Source organism: Zonotrichia leucophrys, chromosome 14 (assembly GCF_028769735.1).
Source record: "Zonotrichia leucophrys gambelii isolate GWCS_2022_RI chromosome 14, RI_Zleu_2.0, whole genome shotgun sequence".
Taxonomy (NCBI): Eukaryota; Metazoa; Chordata; class Aves; order Passeriformes; family Passerellidae; genus Zonotrichia; species Zonotrichia leucophrys.
The window spans coordinates 941,534-963,636 of NC_088184.1; the positions used below are offsets into that span (position 1 = coordinate 941,534).

At 54.8% G+C, this 22,103-nt stretch overlaps 1 protein-coding gene across 5 annotated transcripts in view; it reads right to left on the bottom strand.

The window, feature by feature from the left end:
* Positions 1 to 22,103, bottom strand: part of LOC135454069 (ankyrin repeat and fibronectin type-III domain-containing protein 1-like) — a 241,614-nt gene that overhangs the window by 176,969 nt on the left and 42,542 nt on the right. Inside the window, exon 1 of one of the 5 annotated variants that reach the window (XM_064725804.1) lies at positions 11,392 to 11,492. The exons of 2 other annotated variants lie outside the window; for them this stretch is intronic. In XM_064725804.1, coding sequence (XP_064581874.1) covers positions 11,392 to 11,477 — 86 coding nt within the window. In that variant the 5' untranslated portion in view covers positions 11,478 to 11,492. Of the gene's footprint in view, positions 1 to 9,589; positions 10,851 to 11,391; positions 11,493 to 22,103 lie in introns of those variants that run through there. 2 more of the 5 variants (XM_064725803.1, XM_064725805.1) reach the window with 2 other exon arrangements.

The window sequence follows — 22,103 nt, forward strand, 5'->3', positions numbered from 1 at the left end:
ATGCCCCTGCACCACAGCCCCCCAGCAGCTCCTGGTCCCGTTCCCAGTCCCATGACACAGGGCTGCTCTCCCCTGTTGCTTCAAAATCCAAGTCACACGACAGGAGACAAAAAGCTGCTGAGATCATCTTGGAAAGGACACTGCTGCTCCTGACAACCATAGGGGAGATGCTTCAGGCCTCAATTTTATGTGCTCCAGCACAGGAAGACACTCCAGGCAGCTGGTGGAGCTGCTTGGTTTGCTTGAAACCCTTTAATTTCTGCAGCATAACCAAGTTTTCCAGCACTGGAGATGAACAGGGGCCAAGCTGATCCATCTCTGACTATTAATCCCTGGCAAAACTAATTATTTGTATATGTTTTGGTCAAAAAGCAGATTTTTAATCAATCACAGGCATGCTGTTGTTTTAAATCCTCCCTGAGCACCACTTTTCAACCAGAGCCTTGGGCTGGTTTTCATTTTCCTCTGAAGCACAAGAGGCAGGTCACCACCATGGTCAGAGAGACAAGCTCATTGAACAGAAAAAGATTGTTATGCTCCCAGTGTATCACAGTAAAAAATCCTTAAAAAGAGAGTTTTCAGTGCAGGAGTAATGGGGGCTGAGGGCAGCTGGGAGCAGAGCTCTGGAAAAGTAGCTGCTCATGGCTGGCTTAATGAATTTTATCTGTCTTGTGAGGAGAAGAACAGGAGCAAACAGCCCCAAACCAGCCCAGGGGAAGCCCAGCCTGGGCAGCAGCACTTGGGGACAAGATTCCTGCAGGGCAGAATCAGGTCTGGGTCCCAGGCAGCCCCAGGGCCCCACCCTACAGGGCTGGGCTGGGGTGCAAGGAAATAGAGCCCAAAAACCTCCTATTTCCAGCCAAGAAATGGCACAGCTTCAGCTGCCAGGCTGTCTGGAGAATCACAGAATCATCAACGTTGGAAAAGACCTCTAAGGTTATAAAATGCAACAACCAAGACAGCACCACCTCCTTTTTTCATGTCCTCAAGTGCCACATCCACATTTTTGCAATGCTTCCAGGGATGGGGACTCTGCACTCCTGTGAGCAGCTGCAGAGGAAGGCAGAGCCAGGTTCTGCCAGGGAAACACATCCCTGCTGCAGGAAAAACATCCCCTAAAACCTCAGCTCAGAACTTGTGCCTGCCCCATCCCTGGAAGTGTCCAAGGCCAGCTGGGATGGGACAGTGGAAGCTGTTGGAACAAGGTGAGCTGAAATCTCCATTCCAGCCCAAACCATCCTGGGCTTCTGTGATAAATTTTATCTCTTTGTTCTTTAAAGCAACATAAAAATGCACTGGAGCTTTCCAGTTTTTCTACAAACACGGATTTGCAGCCAAAACATAAATGTACCAGAGACAGCCACACAAATCCTGCACACAGGGCAGGCAGCAGGGGACCAGAGCATCCAAGCAGCCAACAGGAACCAATGCCAGCTCCAGTGGCTTCCAAACACCTGTGGAAGCACATGGATGCTCCAGGCAGCAGCACCACACCCAGGGGCTGCCTCAGATGGGGGCTCTGCTCTGCTCCCCCCATGCCAGGGGCTGCAGCAGCCAGGGAACCAGGAGGAGCTGCTCATTCCTGTCTGCATTCTTTCCATCGAAAAACCCAAAAATGCAAACTAAAAATATCTTGCATTAATTTGTATAATTGCCAACTATTCCTACAGGAAAAAGCATAGAATTTTTGTGAGGGGAAAAAAATGTTTTAATTATTGAAGTAAGTATTCTAGTTTTCCCATTTGAAATATTCCCAACAGCAGCGTGCTTTTTTCCTTTCCTCTTTGAAATGCTTCTTCCTGGGTCTAGAGAAAATCTCTTTTGTTGATCTACTCCCTCTCCCTTCCTCCCCAGCTCTCCCAGAGGTGGCTCAGCCCACCTCCTGCAGGACAGCATCACCTGGGTGCCCTCCCCAGAGCAGCCCTCTCCTCCTAGGGGGGCTCTGTCCCCACCAAGGGGCTGTTTGAAGGACATAACCCACCCAAACCCCCTGCAGGAGGGTGCTGGGCTCCTGTCCCAGGGGATGGACAGAGGATATTCAGTGCCCAGACACCTCCAAATCCCACTGGCATCTCCTCCCTGCTCCCAGGCTCTGCCACCATCCCACGGGCACCCACAGCTCTGACACTTCCATCCTTCCACTGTCCCCATGTGTGGTGCAAGGACACCAAGCCCCCCCCGCAGGTGACACCGATGCAGAGGGACATTTCCCAGGTGTTATGGGGCAGGCAGCACGCCACAGCTGCCCTGTGCCTGGCAGGGCCCCCCCAAATCCCAGCCCCACCTGGAGCAGACAGAGCCAGCCCTGCCACCCAAGCCAGGACCGGGCTGCCCAGTGTCCCCTTGCACCCTGGGGGCTCACAGGGACTGCCCTGCACAGGCAGGAACAGGCACAGAAGGGCACCAGGAACAGCCCCATTGGGAACCTTCCCATGCAGCCACCACTCCCCCAGCAGTTGTTAACGTTGCCACTGCTGTCTGGAATCCCTGTGCATTTCTGGGGCTTGTGTTTCCTACCTGTGCCCCCACCCAGCTGTGACTCAGTGCTACAGCAGTGGGAATGAGGAGCCCCAGAGCCTTTCGAGCAAAGTGTGACTCACAGGCCAAGGCTCTGTGCTGGAGCAGCCAGCTCTGCAGTCACGCTCTGCCTGTAATTCCCCTTCATACCAGTTTCACTCCCTTCCTCCCACTACCCATCCAACTACCACTCCAAAATAAAGCATGCCCATTCATCTTTTTCTGCCTCATCCAGGCAAAGATGAGCTTCAGCTTGAGCAGAAACTAGGCAGCTCCCAAGCTCATCTCCTGTCCCAAAGATTGGTCTTCAAAGGAAACTGGAAGCCAAGCAGAAAGGGAAAACAGCAGGTGCAAGTCTTGTCTTTACCTAAAACATGGCCCCAAACCCCAAAAAGATGAGCCTGAGGGCTCAGATGTGCTTTCAAATCTGTCACATCCAAGACCACCAGCTCCCAGGCCACACACACCTGCACTTTTATGGAACAGATCTCAAACATCCCTCTGCACACAGCCATGGCAGCAGGATTTTGAGGAGCAGGAGGAGGCAGAGGCCCAGAGCTTCCCTGGCTCTGTCCATCACCTCCCCCTGCACCCCAACAGCATGGGGGGAACAGAGGCACAGCCCAGAGAGCAGGAGCTCTGTGGAACTGAGCCCACACCAGTGGGGCTGGAACTGGGAATGCACCCAGGTGTCCCCCAGAGCACAGAAACCACAGAGAACCAGGATAAGTCCAGGTTTGGTGGAGGGGCCCCTTGCTAGGACAGGTTTGATGGCGAGACAGATTCTTCCTCCATGCTGCTCCCCAAGCCTCCTCCTGCCAGATCCCAGGCACGGTGCTGCAAACAGGAGGAAGAACAAAGCCTAAAGGCTTCTTAAGGTTTAATATACAAAACCCAGGCAGCTCAACCAAGCAACAAAAGTGAAATGTCATTTCCTCCCGTGGCACTGCCACTCTGCTCACAGTTGTGCACGTCTGACAGCTTGTCATTGTCATGAGCCACCAGGGACACAGCCTGGGGAGAGCTGGCTCAGAGCAGAGGGGAGGAAGGCTCAGTCCTGAGCCCGCAGACACCAAGAGACAGGGGGCACCTGAGTGACCCTGCCAGGCACAACCACACAGGGCAGGTGGGAAACAGCACAGAATCATGGAATGGATTGGGTTGGGAGGGACTTTAAAGTCCATCCCATTCCACCCCTGCATGGGCAGGGACACCTTCCACTGTCCCAGGGTGGGGAGCTCTGTCCAGCCTGGCCTTGGGCACTGCCAGGGATCCAGGGGCAGCCACAGCTGCTCTGGGCACCCTGTGCCAGGGCCTGCCCACCCTCACAGGGAACAATTCCTTCCCAATATCTAATCTAAATTTCCCCTCTTGTAGTTCAAAACCATTCCCCTTGTCCTGTCACTGTCTACACTGTCTGTAATAAGTTGCTCTCCCTCTTTTTACAATCCCCTTTTAGGCACTGGAAGGGGCTCCAAGGTCTCCTCAGAGCCTTCTCCTCTCCAGCTCTCAGCCTGTCTCCATGGCAGAGGGGCTCCAGTCTTTGGAGCATCATTCCAAACAAGCCTCACCCAAGAGGACACAGGCTGCCTTAAAGACAGCCCCATCCAGAGCTGTGCAGCCTCAGGCTCCCCAAAACCTGTCACCACATTCCCAACCTCCAGCTGAACGAGGCTGAAGTTTCCAGCCCCAGCTCCTGGAGCTCTTTGCCTCATTCTCGCCCAGCCAAGCTGCAGAAGTGCTGGGCTGCCTGTTCCAGTTAAGAGGATTAATGGATGCTCAGCACCTCGGTGAAGCAGGCACGGGCTGAGTCACCAACACTGGATTCAGGACTTCCAGCACCAGCACTGCCCACTTCCATGCAGTGCCAATGGACACTGATCTGTTAACAGGTTACAAAAAAATGGGAATCCACGCAGCCACACACATTTTCCTGCTGGCATCTCAGCAGGCAAGGGAGGTGTGAACGCTGGGAAGTTTGGAGTATGAGTGTCACAAACATTTTATTGACTAATTCCAAGTGGAAACTTTCCACTTAACCCAAAACACTTCCCAGTTCCTTGCTAGTTTTCGCCTTTAAAACGCAGATATCCTTCCATATGGATGTGTCATTTGGAAGCAGAAAGATTCAAACATTCAAAATGTGCCAAAAACAAAGTAGGAAAAGTCAGTCAAACTCTCAGCCATGTAGGACAGCCCCTCAGAGCAGCCCCTCTGGGCACCTTTACATGCCACCCTTACCTGTCTCATGCTGTGTGCTGCTAACACAGGAGCTGCTCCCTCAGTGCAATTTCCCAGCCCCAAAACTTGCAGTTCCTCCTGTCCCCCACCACAATCGTGTGCCTGAACACAGACGTGCTGTCAGAGCTGAGGAGGTATTTTTAAGCACCCAAAAACAACTAAGCACAATCGTGCCAGGAAAACATTCCCCACTACCCCTCCCCACTCAAACCCATCACACTGCACAGCGAGGACATGAATCAGGGTATCAGTGTGGAACAGACCCCTAAAGGAGAGGAGGGAACAGCTCCCCATGGCAAAAAGCAGCTCCTTGGTCCAGCTTCCCACAAGGCTTGGGACAGGCTCTGAGCCTGGACCCACCTCAGCCCCCAGGAGTGCAAAGATAACCCCAAGCATCTCTTCTTCAGCTGGATATCATCTAATGACAGGGGCAAAAACATTCCCAGGAAGCTGGAATTTTTACATAATTTAATTCTTACATAATCGAATTCGTTGTTAATTAACACCAACTTCCAGCTCAGGTACTGAGAGGACAAAGGCAGCAGAACCCTAAAGCTGCCACCCTGCAGGCCCAGCAGAGCCAAACCCCTCTCCTCCCCCTTTGCCACGCTGAGCTTCTCCGGCTTCCACCCCAAGCCCCTCTCCTGGAGCCCACTGAGGATGCAGGGGCTTCACCCTCAGGTTTTTGGGGCTGTCAGCTCTGCTGCCCCCAGGGCTGAAGGTGCCCCAAGAGCAGAATGCAGGATCCAAACCCTGGCACAAATTTCCCCCTCTATTCCCACACCCTGAACATCATCTTTTCCATAACAAGGCAGTGATCTCCTGAGTTCATCAAAGCCCCTCTGTGGGGATCCTGTGGGGCTCTGGGGGCCACAGGGAAGGGGAGAGGTCCAAGAAAGAACAGAACTTCCTGAAGCCAGGGAACAGATCTATCTCAGAACAGTCCTGGGCTAACAGTGAAAGCCACTGAATCAGTCCCCAAATCCCTGCCTAGAGGAGAAATTTCTCTCAAAAGCCACTTCTGGATGGGACTTGAGATTTTTAATGACTTTCAATTGGCATTTTAAATTATTTTTTTAATTAATTACCTACTGTTGCAGGTCACCTCTGTGGTGACAGAACTGGCCTTCTCAGGCAGTTCTGCTTTCCTGCACTGCACCCAGACTGAGAGCAGCTCCAAGAGTGTCCTTGAGAAATTCCCCGACATGCATTAACTCTGCCATGGGATCCCTGCCCTCCCAGAACCCATGCAGGCCCCAGGTCCCAGCCCAGTGCTCTCCCAGACTGGCTCCCTGCTAAGCAGCCCTGGCAGCCAACAGCAGCCTGGGAAGGGCCATCATGTTCCAGAGAGTTCCAGCCCACCCTGGAGCCCCCCTGGCTCATTCACAGCGGGCAGGGCTGCTCTCCAGCCCAGTGACAGCACAACAACACAACACTGATGTTGTCATCCACTTTGCAAAAGCTGCAGGAATCCAAAATCGGCTGTCCAGACCTTTCAGATTACAAACAGCTCACTAAAAGAAGAGCTAATTAGCATAACTTGCCTTTCTCTTCCATTTCTCCTCCATCCCAGTGAAGCCTCTGTGCCCTTCCAGACAACACACAGAGCTGGGCACAAGCACCTCAAGGCTGGCACCACAAAATAACACAAAGAACAACACACCAGACCTCAGCAAGCACCCCGAGCCCCTCCTGTGCTCTCCCACAGGCACCTGCACCCAGTTCTGCAGACAAATCCTCATATCCCTGCCATGCCCCGGGCTCTCATCCCTCACGGAGCAGTCCTGCTCCAAGCCTGTCACCTGGAGTTTCTCTTTCATCCATCACTGCCCCTGCTAGACAGAAAAAAAGTTGCTGCAAATAAATCAGCTGCTCCCCTGGGCTGGGCTGGGCTTGGCTGGGGTGCTCACTCACACTGCCAGCCCCTGTCCCAGCACAGCAGCACAGGGACCCCCTGATCCCCTGGTCTGTCACACCCGGGGCCTCCCAGCCCCAGGGACAGTGTGCAGGTGATGATTTAATAACAGCAGGCAGTGGTGCCACAGCCCCTCCTGCAGCACAGGGCTCAGGCTGGGGGAGCCTCCAGCTGACACAACACACAGGGACAAACCAGGACACACTCTGTGCCACAGCTGGGGCAGAGCAGGGGGCAGGGGCTGAAGAGCTCCTGCAAGCAGCACCTTTGCCCAAAAGCACCTCGAGTGAGATGATCTCCTGCCAGGCTCCACTTCTGCACACAAGTCTGAGCTCACAAACTCTCAAGCCCAGCAGACTTACTCATCCCAGCTCACTCATGTTGCCTTATCTGGAGGCGTAGTTTAAAAATGCAGGAATATTATTTAAAACCATAACTGCACACCTGCTGATTTCTGTTAGGTCCTATGAGAATGCGTGGGACCACTATATTTAGAATTTAATAACTCCAGTCAGTGCAAGCTCTCGACTGAGTACCTGCCTACGTCTGTTCCCTGTGGTCCCAGGGGATTATGCAGCCTTGGGAAGCGTGGTGGGAGCCTGGCTGCCCTGAGCAAGACCAGGGCAGGGCTGTTAGACATCACCCTGCTGAACCTGGGCTGCAGGACCTCTGCCATCTCCATGTGTGGGGAAACATGGGAGCTGAGGATCTTATCTCCATGCTTCACTTGCCCACAACAGAGTGAAGAAATGAAGTAAAAGCAGAAAGCTGATCAGCAGAGGTGGAAGAGGCACCATCTAGAGCAAGGGCACGGCCAGACATTGCAGCAGCTGCATTGTGTTGGCTTTTGGATCTCAGCCATAGAGATTTCCTGGGGCTTCTCAAGGTACAGACATTGGAGAGGCAGCGAGGAACAGGCAGAGGCTCAAGCAGCTGGGGTGACAAGTGACACTGATTTCAAAGCATCCCACACTTCAATCAACACTTAGTTTTACTTTCATAATCAGCTGCGGCAATCAAGGGAACGGGCTCGGTATCCACAGGTGCACTCGAGCCCTGTCACTGTGGGGGTCAGGGACACCAGGAAATCTGTCCCCACACTCACATCCAGCCAGAGGAGCTGCCCTGGAGCAGCTGCATGGCCCAGGGGGCAAAGCAAGCAGAGCACGGCTCCGTGCAACTTGAGCTCGGCCAGAGCAGAGCAGCCAGGCACACACAGGGTCTGTGCTTGGGGGAAGGGGCCCACCAGCCCCACACAGCACTAAGCCCTGAGGGGCAGTGGCCTTGGTGGCCACATCTGATGCACAGTGAGCCATGGTCCTGCGTGAGGGGACAACTCAGACACAGAATAGTTTGGGCTGAAGGGACCTTAAAGCTCATCCTGTTCCATTCCCCGCCATGGGCAAGGATGCCTTCCACCAGAGCAGGCTGCTCAGAGTCCCACATCCATAGCCAGCAATCCCAAGAAAATTTGGTATGTGAGCTCCACACCATCAGTGCCACTTCTGTGTGGCTCATGTCACCCCAAACCCCAAGGTTCAGGGCAGCAGCACCCTGTGCATGGGGGTGGCACCTCCTCCTCCCCCTTGGGCTGGGCATTGGCACACACTCCAGGCGCGCGCTGTGCCCAGCAGCACCTGGACAACAGACCTTCCTCACACCCAGCTCCACAGCAGGACAGCAAAAACCCGAGGGCAGAAACCAGGGTTTCCATCCTCAACGCCAAAAAGGAGCAGAACAAAGCTGCTGGCTCTGCCAGGAATGTTTCCTGAGAAACATGAGTGGGGAAGAAGCGACTCCTCTCCAGCCACCGAGGGCAGAGGGGAGGCAGCGGCGGCCGTGCTCGTCTCACTGTCTCAGCAGCAGCACAGGCAGCAGCAGGGGCTCCAACTTCATTTGAATCTGTAGATATTTAATTACCTTTACAGAGTACAAAGTGCTCTCAGCAGCCAGGGAGGAAGGTAAGTAAACACCTTGGTGTTATTTTGTGCCCTGTGAGTCCATACACAGACCTACACCCCACAGCAGCAGGGAGGCACCGACTGCAGGTCAGCAGGAGATTTGGGGACACGCTGCTCAGGCTGAGCCCACACAAATGGGGAAGAGCCCAGAGCAGCACTGAATGCTAGCTCTGTCCTACATGCTGCACGAAACATCCAAGGAGAAGCCACCCAGGCACAGAACAATTTTCTTAATTGCAGTAACTGTGTTTACATGCAAAATAAGGATGTGTGCAACCCCCCCAACACAACTCTGAGCACTCACATGCTCCTAGAGGATTTCCAGTCAGCCCAAAGGCCACCTTCCCCATCCTCACTATGATCCCCTCATCAATCCATACCCCAAACAAGCTGCTGATGATCCATGTGTCTGTCTGCCCAGAAGAGCTCCCCTCTCCACTGCCCAGACCCTTCCAACATGACAGCAGGCTGCATCAGCACCTCATACACACAAATTCCACTTCACCTGAGAAGCCACCTCTTGCTGCCCCTGCAGAGAGACCTTTGCACTGCGCAGATGGAGGGAAGGGCAATTTCAGTGCAATGACCTTGCCCCTCTGATGAGGGGACTGTGCAGTGGCACAGCAGAGAGCACCAGGCAGAGGAAGGCAGGCACAGGTGCATGTTGTCACCCATGAGACACCCAAGATGTGCCACCAACACCTGAGACATGCCCTGGGCAGGGAGACAGATGCCAGCTCACAGAGCCTGCCAGAGACATCCCGCAGTGAAGAGCTGTGTGGGAGCCCCAGACAGGAACAGGGTGATGCTCCCAAGGCCCTTGGCTTGCTCCCAGCCCCCTCCCAGCCCCAGGAGAGCTAAACAGAAAGCAAAGCACCGAGGATCACACATTGCATCCCGCAGCCCCCGGCACACACGGAGGCACCAGGACAGCCGGGTCACTGGCAGCCCGTACCTGCACTCGGTGACACTACAGCAGCAGCTCCCGCTCCGCCGGCCCCAGCGCCTGGAGCGCAGCTCCGGCCTCGACTTCCTCAGGCTGAAATACTCCGTCAGCTTCCCAAACGAAGCCATGGCTGCCGCCGGTGTCCCTGCGTCCCTCCGCACGCTCGTGCATGCTACACCCCAGCTGTGCCCGCTGCCCCGCGCGCTGCTCCGGCCCTCAGCCCCAGCAGGGAGCGCGGCCGCAGGGACCCAGCGCAGGGCACGAGGAGCTCAGCCACCACCAACTTGGACAGTCCACAGCGTGCTCCAGCCAGCCCTCAGGTCTGGAGGGTGCTAAGTCCTGTCTCCCTGAGCCAAGCGCAGGTCACAGCTCAGGGCAGCTGAACGTGTATCTCATGAGATGCTGCAGAGCTGAGTGAAGCAGGAAAAATTAAAAGTGCTCGCTGGAAAGGGTCCCTCGGTAGCACAGGCACAGGTCTGCGAGCCCCCACGGCGAGTGGCACTGGGCAGGTGGAGGAGCTGCCCTCTGAGCAGGTGGCCCAGCGTGGCTGTGGTGGCCCTCGGATGAGCAAGGGGATGGGGTTTGATCTCAGAGGTGATGAGAAACTCCAAGAAATCGGATGTTGAGATGAATTTCCAAAGGGTCTGTTCTTACAGCGTGGAGAAGATCCCCGCTTGGTCCTCCCAAGGCTATTCAGAGTCCACCAGTTTTCCTCCCTCCCTGTTTTCCAGAGCAGAAGGCACCCTCAGCTGCCAGCAGCACCTACCTACCATGACTTTCCAGCCTGTCACCAAACACCTGAGCCCGAGGAGAGGGACAGGCATCTAAAGCCAGCGAGGCTGATCCAGTTAGAGGTCACCTGTGAGCTCTGCTCCCCACGCTCCAGCACACAGCCCTTCTGCAGCAGACAGCAGACACGGGGATGCTGCGAACCCGAAGGGAAATCCTCCTGCCAGCCCTCCCCTAGTCAGGAGCACTTGTCTCTGCATCCTCGGCGCCTGACGCCAGCTGGGCGGAGAAAAAACAAGGGCTTCAGAAAAAACCACCCAAACCTTGCTCCAGCCCCACGGAGCAAAGCCAGATCAAGTCAGTGAAGCACATCCAGGGGAAGGGGTGTCTGACGGCAACTCCAGCCATGCCAAGAGAGGAAACAGCAAGCAAAACTGGTGGTAACTCAGCTGGCAGAGCCCCAGGCTCCCTGAACATCCTTTTATCCCTCTGGTGTGGATGCCATGTTAAAAAATAAACAACCTGCATTCATTGCTATTTCCCTGCTTAGAGCCATACCCTGCAAGCAGCCCCCTCGCCACCAGGGACGGCCATCCGCTGCCGAAAGCCCTTCCTGACCTCCACTTCCCTCCTCCCTTATTATCTTTCTTTTCCTGTAGACTCTGGCTGAGCTTTCCCCTCGGAATTGAACGCCTGAGCAGCCGGGCGCGCCCCGCGGAGCACGGCCCAGGGACACCGGGCAGCCGCCCCCGCCGGCTGCGTGCGACCGGCACAGTCACCGTCCCCGTCACCGTCCCCGCCCGCGCTCTTTGGGGGGGTCATTGGTTCGCACCCTCCCCACTCGCTGCTCCCCGTTCCGGGCGCTGACATGCATGCATGCCGCTAACGGAGCCAGCGCCGCAGACCTGCACACAAAGCAGGGGCTGGCGATGCTCGGGGGGCCCCGCGGCCATGGGGGACCCTTCCAGCACCTCCCCGGGCAGGGACACGGGGAGGGAGAGCGGGGCTGCTCCCCTCTCGCAGCCGGGGAAACGCAGCTGCTCCCGCACTGCTCCGCACAGCCACCCTCCCCCGGCTCCCACCTTCTCCCTCGGATGGGCTCCGCCGCAGCCGGGAGGGCTCCAGGGCGCTTCCCCGAACCGCTGGGCTTGTGCCGAGGGCAGAGCATCCGCCGGCTGGCTCCGGGCGGCGCAGCGAGAGCCCGGAACACGGTCACCCCTCTTATCTGCCATCGGCTCCCCGTTACCCAGCACGGTGAAATGCAACACGTCAAAGGAGGTCAGAGCAGCCGGAGCAGAGCGGAGGAGCCGGGCAGAGCAGAGGGGGCCGGCAGGAGGCAGCGGGAAGCAGCCGAGGGGGCGATGAGAGAAGGGGAGGCAGAAAAGGACAAACTCTTGTTTCCCCGCTATGGGAAAAGGCACGGCAGCGCTCTGCCGGAGGAAACTGCGCCGAGGCACACACACCTTGGAGTGTGGCAGGACAGCGGGGTCACCTGGCAGCGGTGATGTGACCTGCTCCTGCCTGTGCCAAGGCAACAGGAGAGGGGCTGGACAGGGCAGCAGGAAGAGGGGAGAGGAAGAGCGGCGTTAATTTGAATCCCTCACTTCCCCCCTTCCTCCACCACCTGGGAGGGCAGAGGGGCAGCCACGCTGCCCCAGGGATCCTCCTTTGGCATTTGCAAAGCAAAACTGTTTGGGGACAAAAGGGCAATTTGGAAGACTGCAGGCACAAAATCCAAGGAGCAAGGCAGATTTCCCCAGCACTCCGGGGGACACCCTAGAGCCAGGGACAGCACACATTGCTGCAGCACCTTGCGGTGGGGTCAGCAGGAGCCACAGCTCTTGGCGGGGAGTCAGGCTCCCTACAAGGCTGCAGAGCTCAGTCCGTGAGCCCAACAGTGCCAGACTTGGAAAACAACCAGGAGGAAATGCCACCTTCATGAAACCTCTGGATAAGCTTGGGGCGGTGGCTTTGAAGGCACCGATGCCTGAAAGCTCAGACAACTCCACAAACGCTTCTATCTGTGCCCAAAAAGGGGATTCCAGCCCCACACTCCCCCAGTGACCCTGGAGCAAGCTGACTGGGACCCATCTGGCTGAAAGCACAGCCAGTGCTGGCGCAGAGGCAGCGCAGCTCCCACACCATTCCTCTGAGTTACAGCCTCTGCTTTGTGCTGCTGCCTTGAGGCAAGGGAAGGGCTGTCTCCTTTGCCCCAAGGACATGGAACAGCCCTCAGGCCCTTCCTTGCTCCAAGAAGAGTGGTCAGCCCTTCAAACAGGGCTGTCACACCAGCTGCCTCCCAGAGGAGCTCGGTGCCTCCTATCAGGCAGCAGAGGCAATCTGCCAAGATATTGCTGAACTCTCTAATTTCACATTAACAATCTGCTGTGCTGGGGTTTGCAGCCATGCACTCAGCGATGCAACTGCTTCCCACTTCCACTTATCAGTGGAATGAAACACTTCATAAGCGAAACAGTGGTTTAATTTGCAGAGACATAAACTGATTTTTAAGAGGAGCTGTGGAGGAGATGTTAGAGCAGGAATCAGAAGCCGCACGGCGCTGGGACTTGGGGGATGCTGAGCAGGGCTGCACAGCCATCACACAGCCCTGGCACAGCCATCACACAGCCCTGGCACAGCCATCTCACACCTCTGGCTGCAGCATCTGGGAGGAGAAAATACCCACAAGTCAAACACAGCCTGGCTGTCTGGGTCATCTCACACATTTCTGTACATATACTGCTTTAGGCCCTAGAGACCAACGCTGCCCATTTCAGAACCCTCCAAACACAATGAAGCCATCACAGATATGGGAACCAGCACTGGTCCCAGCCTGCAAACAACCACATTGCTTTTTCAGGCAGAAATCAGCAGAGCTATATCCCAGCAGCTCAGACATCCTAAGTGTGAACTGGGAAGCTTCTCTGCCAGGTCCTGCGGCCAGCCAGCACACTGGGACAAGCCAGACAGCCCTGGAAGGTGGCCCTCGCACCATCCTTGCAGCCCCCAGTCCCTGTGCTCCCAAGCCCATTGTGAGCAAACCAGATCTGGTTACATCTGTGGCTTCCCCAAGCAGCTTTTGCTCCAATTACACTTCTTAAATATGGATAGGCAGAAGCAGGGAAAGAGGAAAAGGGGGTTCTATTGAGCTGACAGTTTGTCGATCCACTCCTACAGTCCAAGAGGACCCTAACTGCATTTCTCCAGGGCTCACTCCACACCAGTGAAACACATCCACTTTGCAGCCCTGGCTCTTCCAGGGAGCTGCAAATCCCTAAAAGCCACTGAGCAACTGATGCAGAGCCCATCCTGCTCCTCCTTCAGCCATGCTTCCCACAGCCTATCCCTCGCCCAGGACAGCACGGGATGCTCACCAGATCCCGACCTCCCAGTGTGTGGGGGAAGCAACTAAAACAAGTTGAAGCCATGGTGGGAGCAGCCACCTCATCTCTACAAGCAAACCCTTGGCTGGTTTAAGGCTCCCTTCCCTTTTGTCCCTATCCCAGGCTGGCTGATACCTGGAGAGCAGAACTCCAGCAATGCAGAGAACGGAGCCCAGCAGGATGCACAAGTGCAGTCCTAGTCTGGAGGGTGACACTGAGCAGTGACAACAGCACACCAGTCTAGAAAAGCTGCCAGGTGGGCCAAAGGAGGAGCTGGAGCCTGAGCAGCTCATCAGGAACAGATTCAGAACAGGAGGCACTGCTGCCTGCTCATCCCAGGATGTCTTGTGGCAAAAGGCTTTACCAAAGGAGTCCTGTTTCCATCAGCTGTCATCAGAGTCCCTCTCCCCACAAGGGAAAAATACCTGCTGAGATCCCAAAACTGGGTGAGAGGAAGCTTCCAATTCCCCAAGAACATCTGTGTCCTTGGGTGGAAGAGGATTTCTTATCACCCTTCTCTTAGTGCCAGCTGGGGAGAGACTGGCCCCTCCAAGTCACCTCAGAAATCATCTGAAAGCACCATGGGGACCTCAAAGGACTTTGGGACAGGAATTTTCCACACTGCTGAAAACTGGCCACTCATGTCACACATCAGCTCCCAGTCAAATCTTTCAGCCAATTCAGAAGAATTTTGATAAACACTAATTTTTTTTAATTCTGAGCACTAATTCTACTTCTTCCACCCTATTTTAAATATACCTGCAGTGACTGAGACCAAATTTTTCACTGCTGGTTAACCCAGCATACCAAAGAAACATCAAATGTTTTGGGATAGCTACCAAAATAAAATTGGAATACATTATTTCACAGGGTGCTCAAAACCAATTATCAACATGTCAATGTAAAGAAATATGTTAAATACAAGTATGAACTGATTTAAGAAACAGATGCACAAGAGACATTGGAACAAACCTAGAGGAGGCCATGGAGATGCCCCAAGGGTGGAGCCTCTCTGCCCTGGAGCCAGGCTGGCAGAGCTGGGGGTGCTCACCTGGAGAGGAGAAGCTCCAGGGACACCTCAGAGCCCCTGCCAGGGCCTGAAGGGGCTCCAGGAGAGCTGCAGAGGGACTTTGGAGTGATAGAACAAGAGGGAATAGCTTCCCATTGACCAAGGGCTAGATTAGATGGGATATTAGAAAGAAATTCCTCTTTGTGAGGGTACATGAGGGGACTTGGCAGTGCTGAGGTAAAAGTTGGACTCAGTGATCTTGGAGGACTTTTCCAATCGAAATGATTCCATCCAGAATTCATCAAAGCATTTCACTATGATTCTAAATGTGCCCATGCTCTGTGCAAACACAAGCCCACAACACACTGCAGGTCCTCTCTGGTGCCCAGCACCCTGCAGAAACACCTCTGGAGCTCCTGGAGCTGACTGCTGGGAACAGCACGGATCTGGGAGCAGCACACTTGCTCTCAGAGCTGTGGGGCCCTCTGGGAAGTGCTACATCTCAACACAGCTGTAATAAAGTGCAGAGTGTGCAAGAGGCTCAATAATTTCAGTCTAAGCAGGCACTTTGCTGTAATTGCCAGCTCTATTGCATTACTCACACACTTCCGTGCCGGCACCTACCACGAGCCAGCCACATCAATTTACTGATTTACCCAATGTATCACTTAGCACAACCACTCTAATTCCAGCAGCAAACCCAGATGTGCTGCCCAAATTAAGGTAAAATACCCTCATTCTCAAATTAAATTAAAATATCCTCTTTCTTGGAAATAACACAGAATCACATAGGGAGAGCATTGCACTACAAGGATGGGGAAAGGTTTGGAGGGGACGCCAGAGGAGGAGCAGCTGAGGACACTTGGTTTGTTCAGCTGGAGGAGAGGAGATGGAGCACAGAGCTCCCAGGGGCTGCAGCTCCTCCTGAGGGGCAGCACAGGGGCAGCTCTGATCTCTGTTTTCTGTGACCAGAGACAGGAGCCAGGAACGGCTGAAGCTGTGCCAGGGCAGGGTCAGGTTGGATATCAGGAAAGGTTCTTCCCCCAGAGGGTGCTGGCACTGCCCAGGCTCCTCAGGGAATGGGCACAGCCCCGGGGCTGCCAGAGCTCCAGGAGAGCTTGGACAGCGCTGCCAGGGACGCCCAGGGTGGGATTGTTGGGGTGTCTGTGCAGGGCTGGGAATTGGACTCGTGATCCATCCTTGTGGGTCCTTCCTATGATTCTATGGAAATTCACCTTCCCAGAGAAGCACTCAGAAATGGAATCACCACCAAATGCAGCGTGGCAGCACAGAGGCAGCCCCAGCCCCCAGCACAGAGATGCCAGTGCTGAGCCAGTGCTAGCTCACCTGCAGCAGCTGATCAGCAGCTGTCCCTTTTTGGAGCATCATGGGACGTGCATGCTCCTGAAATCCAATTCCCTTTTTAACCCCCGGATGGAAATCGCCAGGTTATTTCATCCCATTTCAAAGGGTTCTCCCCACTGGCAGCACTGTGCAGTTAAATCTTGGGCACACAGGGATAATTACCTCCCAAAGCAGGGCTGTCCCTGGTGCTGCTCCCTGACTGCTGCATAAAAACCTGGCTCAGGCTTGCAGGGAAGAGATAAGGGCAGGGAAAAGCAGCCAGCAGCACGGGCAGCTGGAGGTCACACAGGCCTTTAGATACTTGCTAAGTGAAAAAAAAGGAGAGAAAATTGGTTGATACCTCCTAAAAATAGTTTGTTGAGTTCAAAAGGACTGAAGAAAGTCTAAAACATCGGCAGTGAGGTGATGGGAGTAAACACAGCCAAAGGAGAAACAAAGGCAGGATTATTTGAGGACATTTGGAGCTGGCAGGTCTGTGTGATGGAGAAGGAGTTCTGCCTCTGCTGAGCCATTCCCCAGTGTGGCCCCATTGGCTCTGCCCCCACCCTGCTTGAGATCCACCCAAAATCCACTTGATCCCCAGGGAATGGTCCCAGCCCGAGGCTGCCAGAGCTCCAGGAGTGTTTGGACAACTCTCTCAGGGATGCACAGGGTGGGAGTGTGGGGGCTGAACTCAATGATCCTCGTGGGTCCCATCCAAGTCAGGACATCCTGTAATTCTAAGATTCTTTCAAAAAAGACAAAAGGGACAAACCCCCCAGATCCTGCCCAAGTGGGATAAACTGGGACATGTATAATCCCCACTTACTCAAGCAGCCTGGGAACAGACCCAGCTCACTGCACAGCAGTTGTTCTTTTTCCCTGAAAAACCAGTCCTGGCAAAACCCAAAGCAAAAATTGGAAAACTTATTAACATGATCAAGGGTTTCAGAAAATGGAAAGGAGAATAATTCATGCAATTAGAGCCCAGCAAAATTCATCAGTCTTCAGAAAAAAAATTATAATCAATATGGAGCAAGCAGTCTCCAGGCTGGGAGAACAGGGGACTGGATCGATGCAGTTGCTCACATCCCACGGACAGCAGAGCTCCAAGGAGGAGCTGCCCACTCCCACAGCTGCCTCCTGACAATTGTGTCTCCCCCCAGCCCTGTCACACCCAGGGGGACTGTTACAGGGGTTCCTTAGCAAGCACAAAGCCCCCAAGGCCTCCCAAAAGGGGCCAGGACTTGCAGTGCTGTGGCTGGGGAAAGACAAAGCAGAAAGGGGACGGAGGGGTTGTGCCCAGCAAAGCCACCCCAGCCACACAACTTTCACTGTGTGCTGTGCTGTCCCCACTCCCCCTGCTCCTGTACACACCATGGTGGCTGTCCAGGGAGCCCCTGCTGCTCCCTTCACCCCAGCCTTGTGCCCAGAGGTTCCTAAAGCACCTGTGAGTGCCCATGGCTGGGATGTCCCCTCATGGGGCTCACCAGGGCAGGGAGGGGGCACCAGTGGCCACAGGCTGGAGAGGGATCAAAATTCAATTAACAGCCAGGCACAGGAGATCACCTCACACACAACAAAATGAGCTGGATGAACATCTGACCTCTCAGCACTTGGCATGGCCTGCTTGGAAGGGAATTATGGATAAATCCCAGAATCAGGGAATCATGGAATGATTTGGGTTAGATGGGACCTTAAAGCCCATCTCGTTCCACCCGCTGACATGGCAGGGACACCTTCCACTGTCCCAGGCTGCTCCAAGCCCTGCCCAGCCTGGCCTTGGGCACTGCCAGGGATCCAGGGGCAGCCACAGCTGCTCTGGGCACCCTGTGCCAGGGCCTGCCCACCCTGCCAGGGAAAAATCTCTTCCTAATATGCAACAGCCTCTCTGGGAAATGACTCATCCACAGGCTGAAGCTTCCTTCTGATTTGTATGAAGTCCTTCCACTGATCCCACGGCCATGGAGGCTCAGTCCTGAGCACCTCTCCCTCCCAGGGCTTCACAACTTAAGCTGGACCTTTGAGCCCTGGCAGCAGACCCAGATGGCAGCTGGGGTTGGTGTGAGGGAGAACCCAGGAGGAGATGGTGCTCAGACCCCATGGGAGTTTGAATCCTCTCTACTTCCCAAGCAAGCACCACATCCCTCAGGAAGCACTGGCCCAGAGGGGCACAGACACCCTCAACAAGCCCAGGATCCAACACCAGGCACCATTTCTACTTCCAACCATTTTCTTTTCACCTCACAAGCAGTAATTATCGAATTTCTGCATCAAAACAGAATCTATTAAATCTGTTCTTCCTCAAACAATAGATTGACATAATGCTCTTATGCCACCGAGCTGGCCCTGCCTGTTGCAGTCAATGATTGCAAACTTTCAAGCCTGGAGTAAAATTTTAACTTTTCCTGTCAAAACTCTGAACAGCACAATCACCAGCTAGACAGGGATGTTGGATTTACTCAGAATAAGGCTTTCCATTTAAATTAAGGCCAAAGATTTCCCCAGGTTATAGCAATTTAATTAAAACAAAGTCAAAACAAACCTCTACAACTTCTGAAACGCTAGTTGTGTAAAATTAAAACCTCCAGGACTGCCAGAGTACAGAGCCCAAATGGCACCCAAAGGAAAACAAATACTTTGACTTATTTCCGGAGAATAAGACAACTGACAAAGCAAATCACATCTGATCCCTCACAATATAGGCAAAATATTTAAAGCCTCATTGGGCAGGACAAAGACAATTACCCAGATGGTCAGTGCCACCAAAATGAGCAATTGCATGGTGAGACTCCTCACCTGAGAGGAACTCTGCTGCTGTAGAGCTCCAAGGCATTGCTGTCTCTTCTCACACCCCACATGCAGGCAGCAGGGACAGAGCTCCAGTCACTGCTGAGCTGCTTGGGGCACTCACATCAGCTCCCTCAGCTCTGGCACCTCAGGGACACCCACAGGCCTGGAAGTTGGTGGGGCTAGCTGTGCATGGGGCAGCCACACACCAGGGCTCCAGGAAACCCTCCATTTTCCAGCATGAGCCCTGAGGAACCCGGCTGCTTCCAGGACTCTGCTCCACATGCTCATGCTATGCTCATGCCAGGAGCACATGGTTCAAACCTGACACTGTGGTGAGACGAAGGCTGCTGCTGTGGACAAAGGATGCAGAGAAGGAGGGAGACCCTGCCATCCTGCACCATGTGCAGCATCAGCTCTTCTCACCTCCATTCCCACCTTTACCTCGCTGCTGCCTTCAAAGGATGCTGCCATGCTGACAGAGGGAAGGGAAACCCCAGGGAGGTGTCAGTGCAGGCTGATGGGAACTGGCTGTGGGACAGGTCTGTGTCACACTGTGAAACTCACACCACCAGCAGAAAGGGGCAGAAATGAATCAGCTCAGCTGATCTGCTGAGAACCGAAACACAGCCCAGTCCAACCACACTGCCTCAGCACCAGCGTGAGCTGATTCATCCTACAGCAGGCACTGGACCCAACACAGGGGCTGGGGAAGGAGGGGACTCCTTCCAGGGCTGGGGGTTTGAACCTTGCCCCAGCACCCAGCAGGGGATGAACAATGGGAATCTGTGCCCTGAAGAACTGTGGGGAGACAACACTCGAGCCCTTGCAAAGCACCCTAGGATCCTGCCAGAGCCTGGACCAGGAAAGGCACTCTAACTACTGCACATGCGGCACATCCAAACCCCAACATTTAAGTCCTAGCTGGCCAGAGGGTTTAGCCAAGGTGGTTTCTGACAAAGAGCTGGGGTCAAGGGCCCACTGGGATCCCACCAGAACTCAGTGCCCTTCCCTAAAGAGAGGGGGGTAAAACAGCTGTAAGGCAACACCTTTTACAAACACCCCACTGGGGTCTGTCAAGCTGTGCCAGGACACAGGGGAAGCAGAGCACACCTTGCCTGCAGCGTGGAGGAAGGAGGTCCAGCATCACAGCCATGTCCCACAGCAGAAAACCCTCCAAACCTCCAGCTTCATGATGTCAATGTGGTGAGAAAAATAATTCACAGCATGTGCTCTGCAAAGACACTACTAGGAAACAGCAACCACTGACAGGAGGCAAACACTTTTGCTTAAAAGAGAAAGCGAATTAAAAATGGCAATTTCTACAGCAGTTACCAGCTGCCATGGGAGAGGAGATGGTGGAGCACAAGGCACTGAGGTCAGTGGTTCTCCCTGTCAAATACCTAAATCGGCATCACAAGTGTGTGACAGAACAGGCTACTTACTACATCTGCTCTCGTCAGCATACGAACACACGGATTATCTTCAACTAAAATGCCAATGAATCTATCCCTTAGTATCCCCAAATGAGAAAAAAAGCTTGAAGCACACCAAAGATTTGTCCATGACATTGCTGCGAGCCGTTGCTCAGCCAGCAGCACCTTTGCACAAGCAGAGACAGCAGCACACCTCAGGCCATCCCTCAGCGCCCCGGCAGGAGCAGCACCACCTGTGGCACCTGCAGGGCTGAGCAGCACCAAGGCACCTCCGGCAGCCCCTCAGGCAGCTCTGGGAGCTGGGCTTGGCCCCCCAAATGCTGGGGAGCCCCGTCCGACGTGCCTGCCTCCCCCCGGGCAGCACAGCCGGCTCTCTCGCTGCCCCAGGCCTGCAGAAGGCACAGCTGGGAGGCACGGGAGCACCATGGCAGCGGCACAGAGCTGCCCTGCCCGCTCCGCCCTGCCCGGAGGCGCCGGGCTCGGCCATGGCACACGGGCTGAGGGGCAGAGGCCAGGCCTGGGGCCCTGGGAATGGCCGCGGAATCCGGGCCGGGCCGCGGGGGCAGGCAGAGCTCAGCCCGCCATTGTGCAACCCCACACGGTCACCGGGACACGTCCCCTCCCACAGAACCTCGGCAAAACTCAGGGCGCTGCCCTCCCTCCCTCCCCGCCGGGCTCAGGAAGGGCTCGGGGCTGCTTCCAGCCTGGAGCCCTCTGCCCTGGAGCCAGGCTGGGAGAGCTGGGGGTGCTCACCTGGAGAGGAGAAGCTCCAGGGACACCTCAGAGCCCCTGCCAGGGCCTGAAGGGGCTCCAGGAGAGCTGCAGAGGGACTGGGGACAAGGGATGGAGGGACAGGACACAGGGAATGGCTCCCACTGCCAGAGGGCAGGGATGGATGGGATATTGGGAATTGGGAATTGTTCCCGGTGAGGGTGGGCAGGCCCTGGCACAGGGTGCCCAGAGCAGCTGTGGCTGCCCCTGGATCCCTGGCAGTGCCCAAGGCCAGGCTGGGCAGGGCTTGGAGCAACCTGGGATAGTGGAACCTGGAATGGGATGAGCTTTAATATCCCTCCAACCCAAACCATCCTGGGATTCTACTTTCCTCATGGTTATCCCAGGTGCCAACAGCTCCCCACCTGGTCCAGGCTGGCATGAGGGCACAGGAGATGTTTCCCCATCTGTAACACCTCAACAGAAAAAGGAGGAAAACAAGAAAAAGGAAGGAAAAAAGGAAGATTGCATCTTAACTCAAGTTGTCCAGTGCTGGATGTCACTGCTTTGGTCTCCAGCTCCCTGGCAGCAGCTCTCTGCCCTTTTGTCACACCACAGTCTTGTCCACTGTCAGACCCCCAAATCCACCCCAACCTTCACTTCCAGTGCAAGGAGCCCCCAATCCACATCCACAAGTGTCAGCTGGGGCCTTGGACACGCAGGAAAAACACCTCACTCCCAAAGGCCTCAAAAGAAATTCTAGAAAAAGAAGTCACAACCTCACCAAAATCATAAGCCCTCAACATTCTCTTCAGAGTTGTTCCAAATCACCAGGATCTGCCAACAGCAGCCCTCTGGCAACACATAAAAAGCAAAAGCTGAACACAGGCAGCCACATTTCAAATGCAGAAGCTGATGGGTTTCCCTGGTGCAGCCTCACATGGCTCATCTCCATGGGTCCCACCACAGCTCTGCCCTCATCTTGGGGCCCATAGCTTTCCCACAGGAAGTAGCAGTTCTGGAATGTTCAGCAAACCCCTGGGGCTCCTTCACATCAGCTGCTGCAGAGCACAGACAGATGAGGGCCACAGAGTGAGGGCAACCAGCTCACACTGATGGGC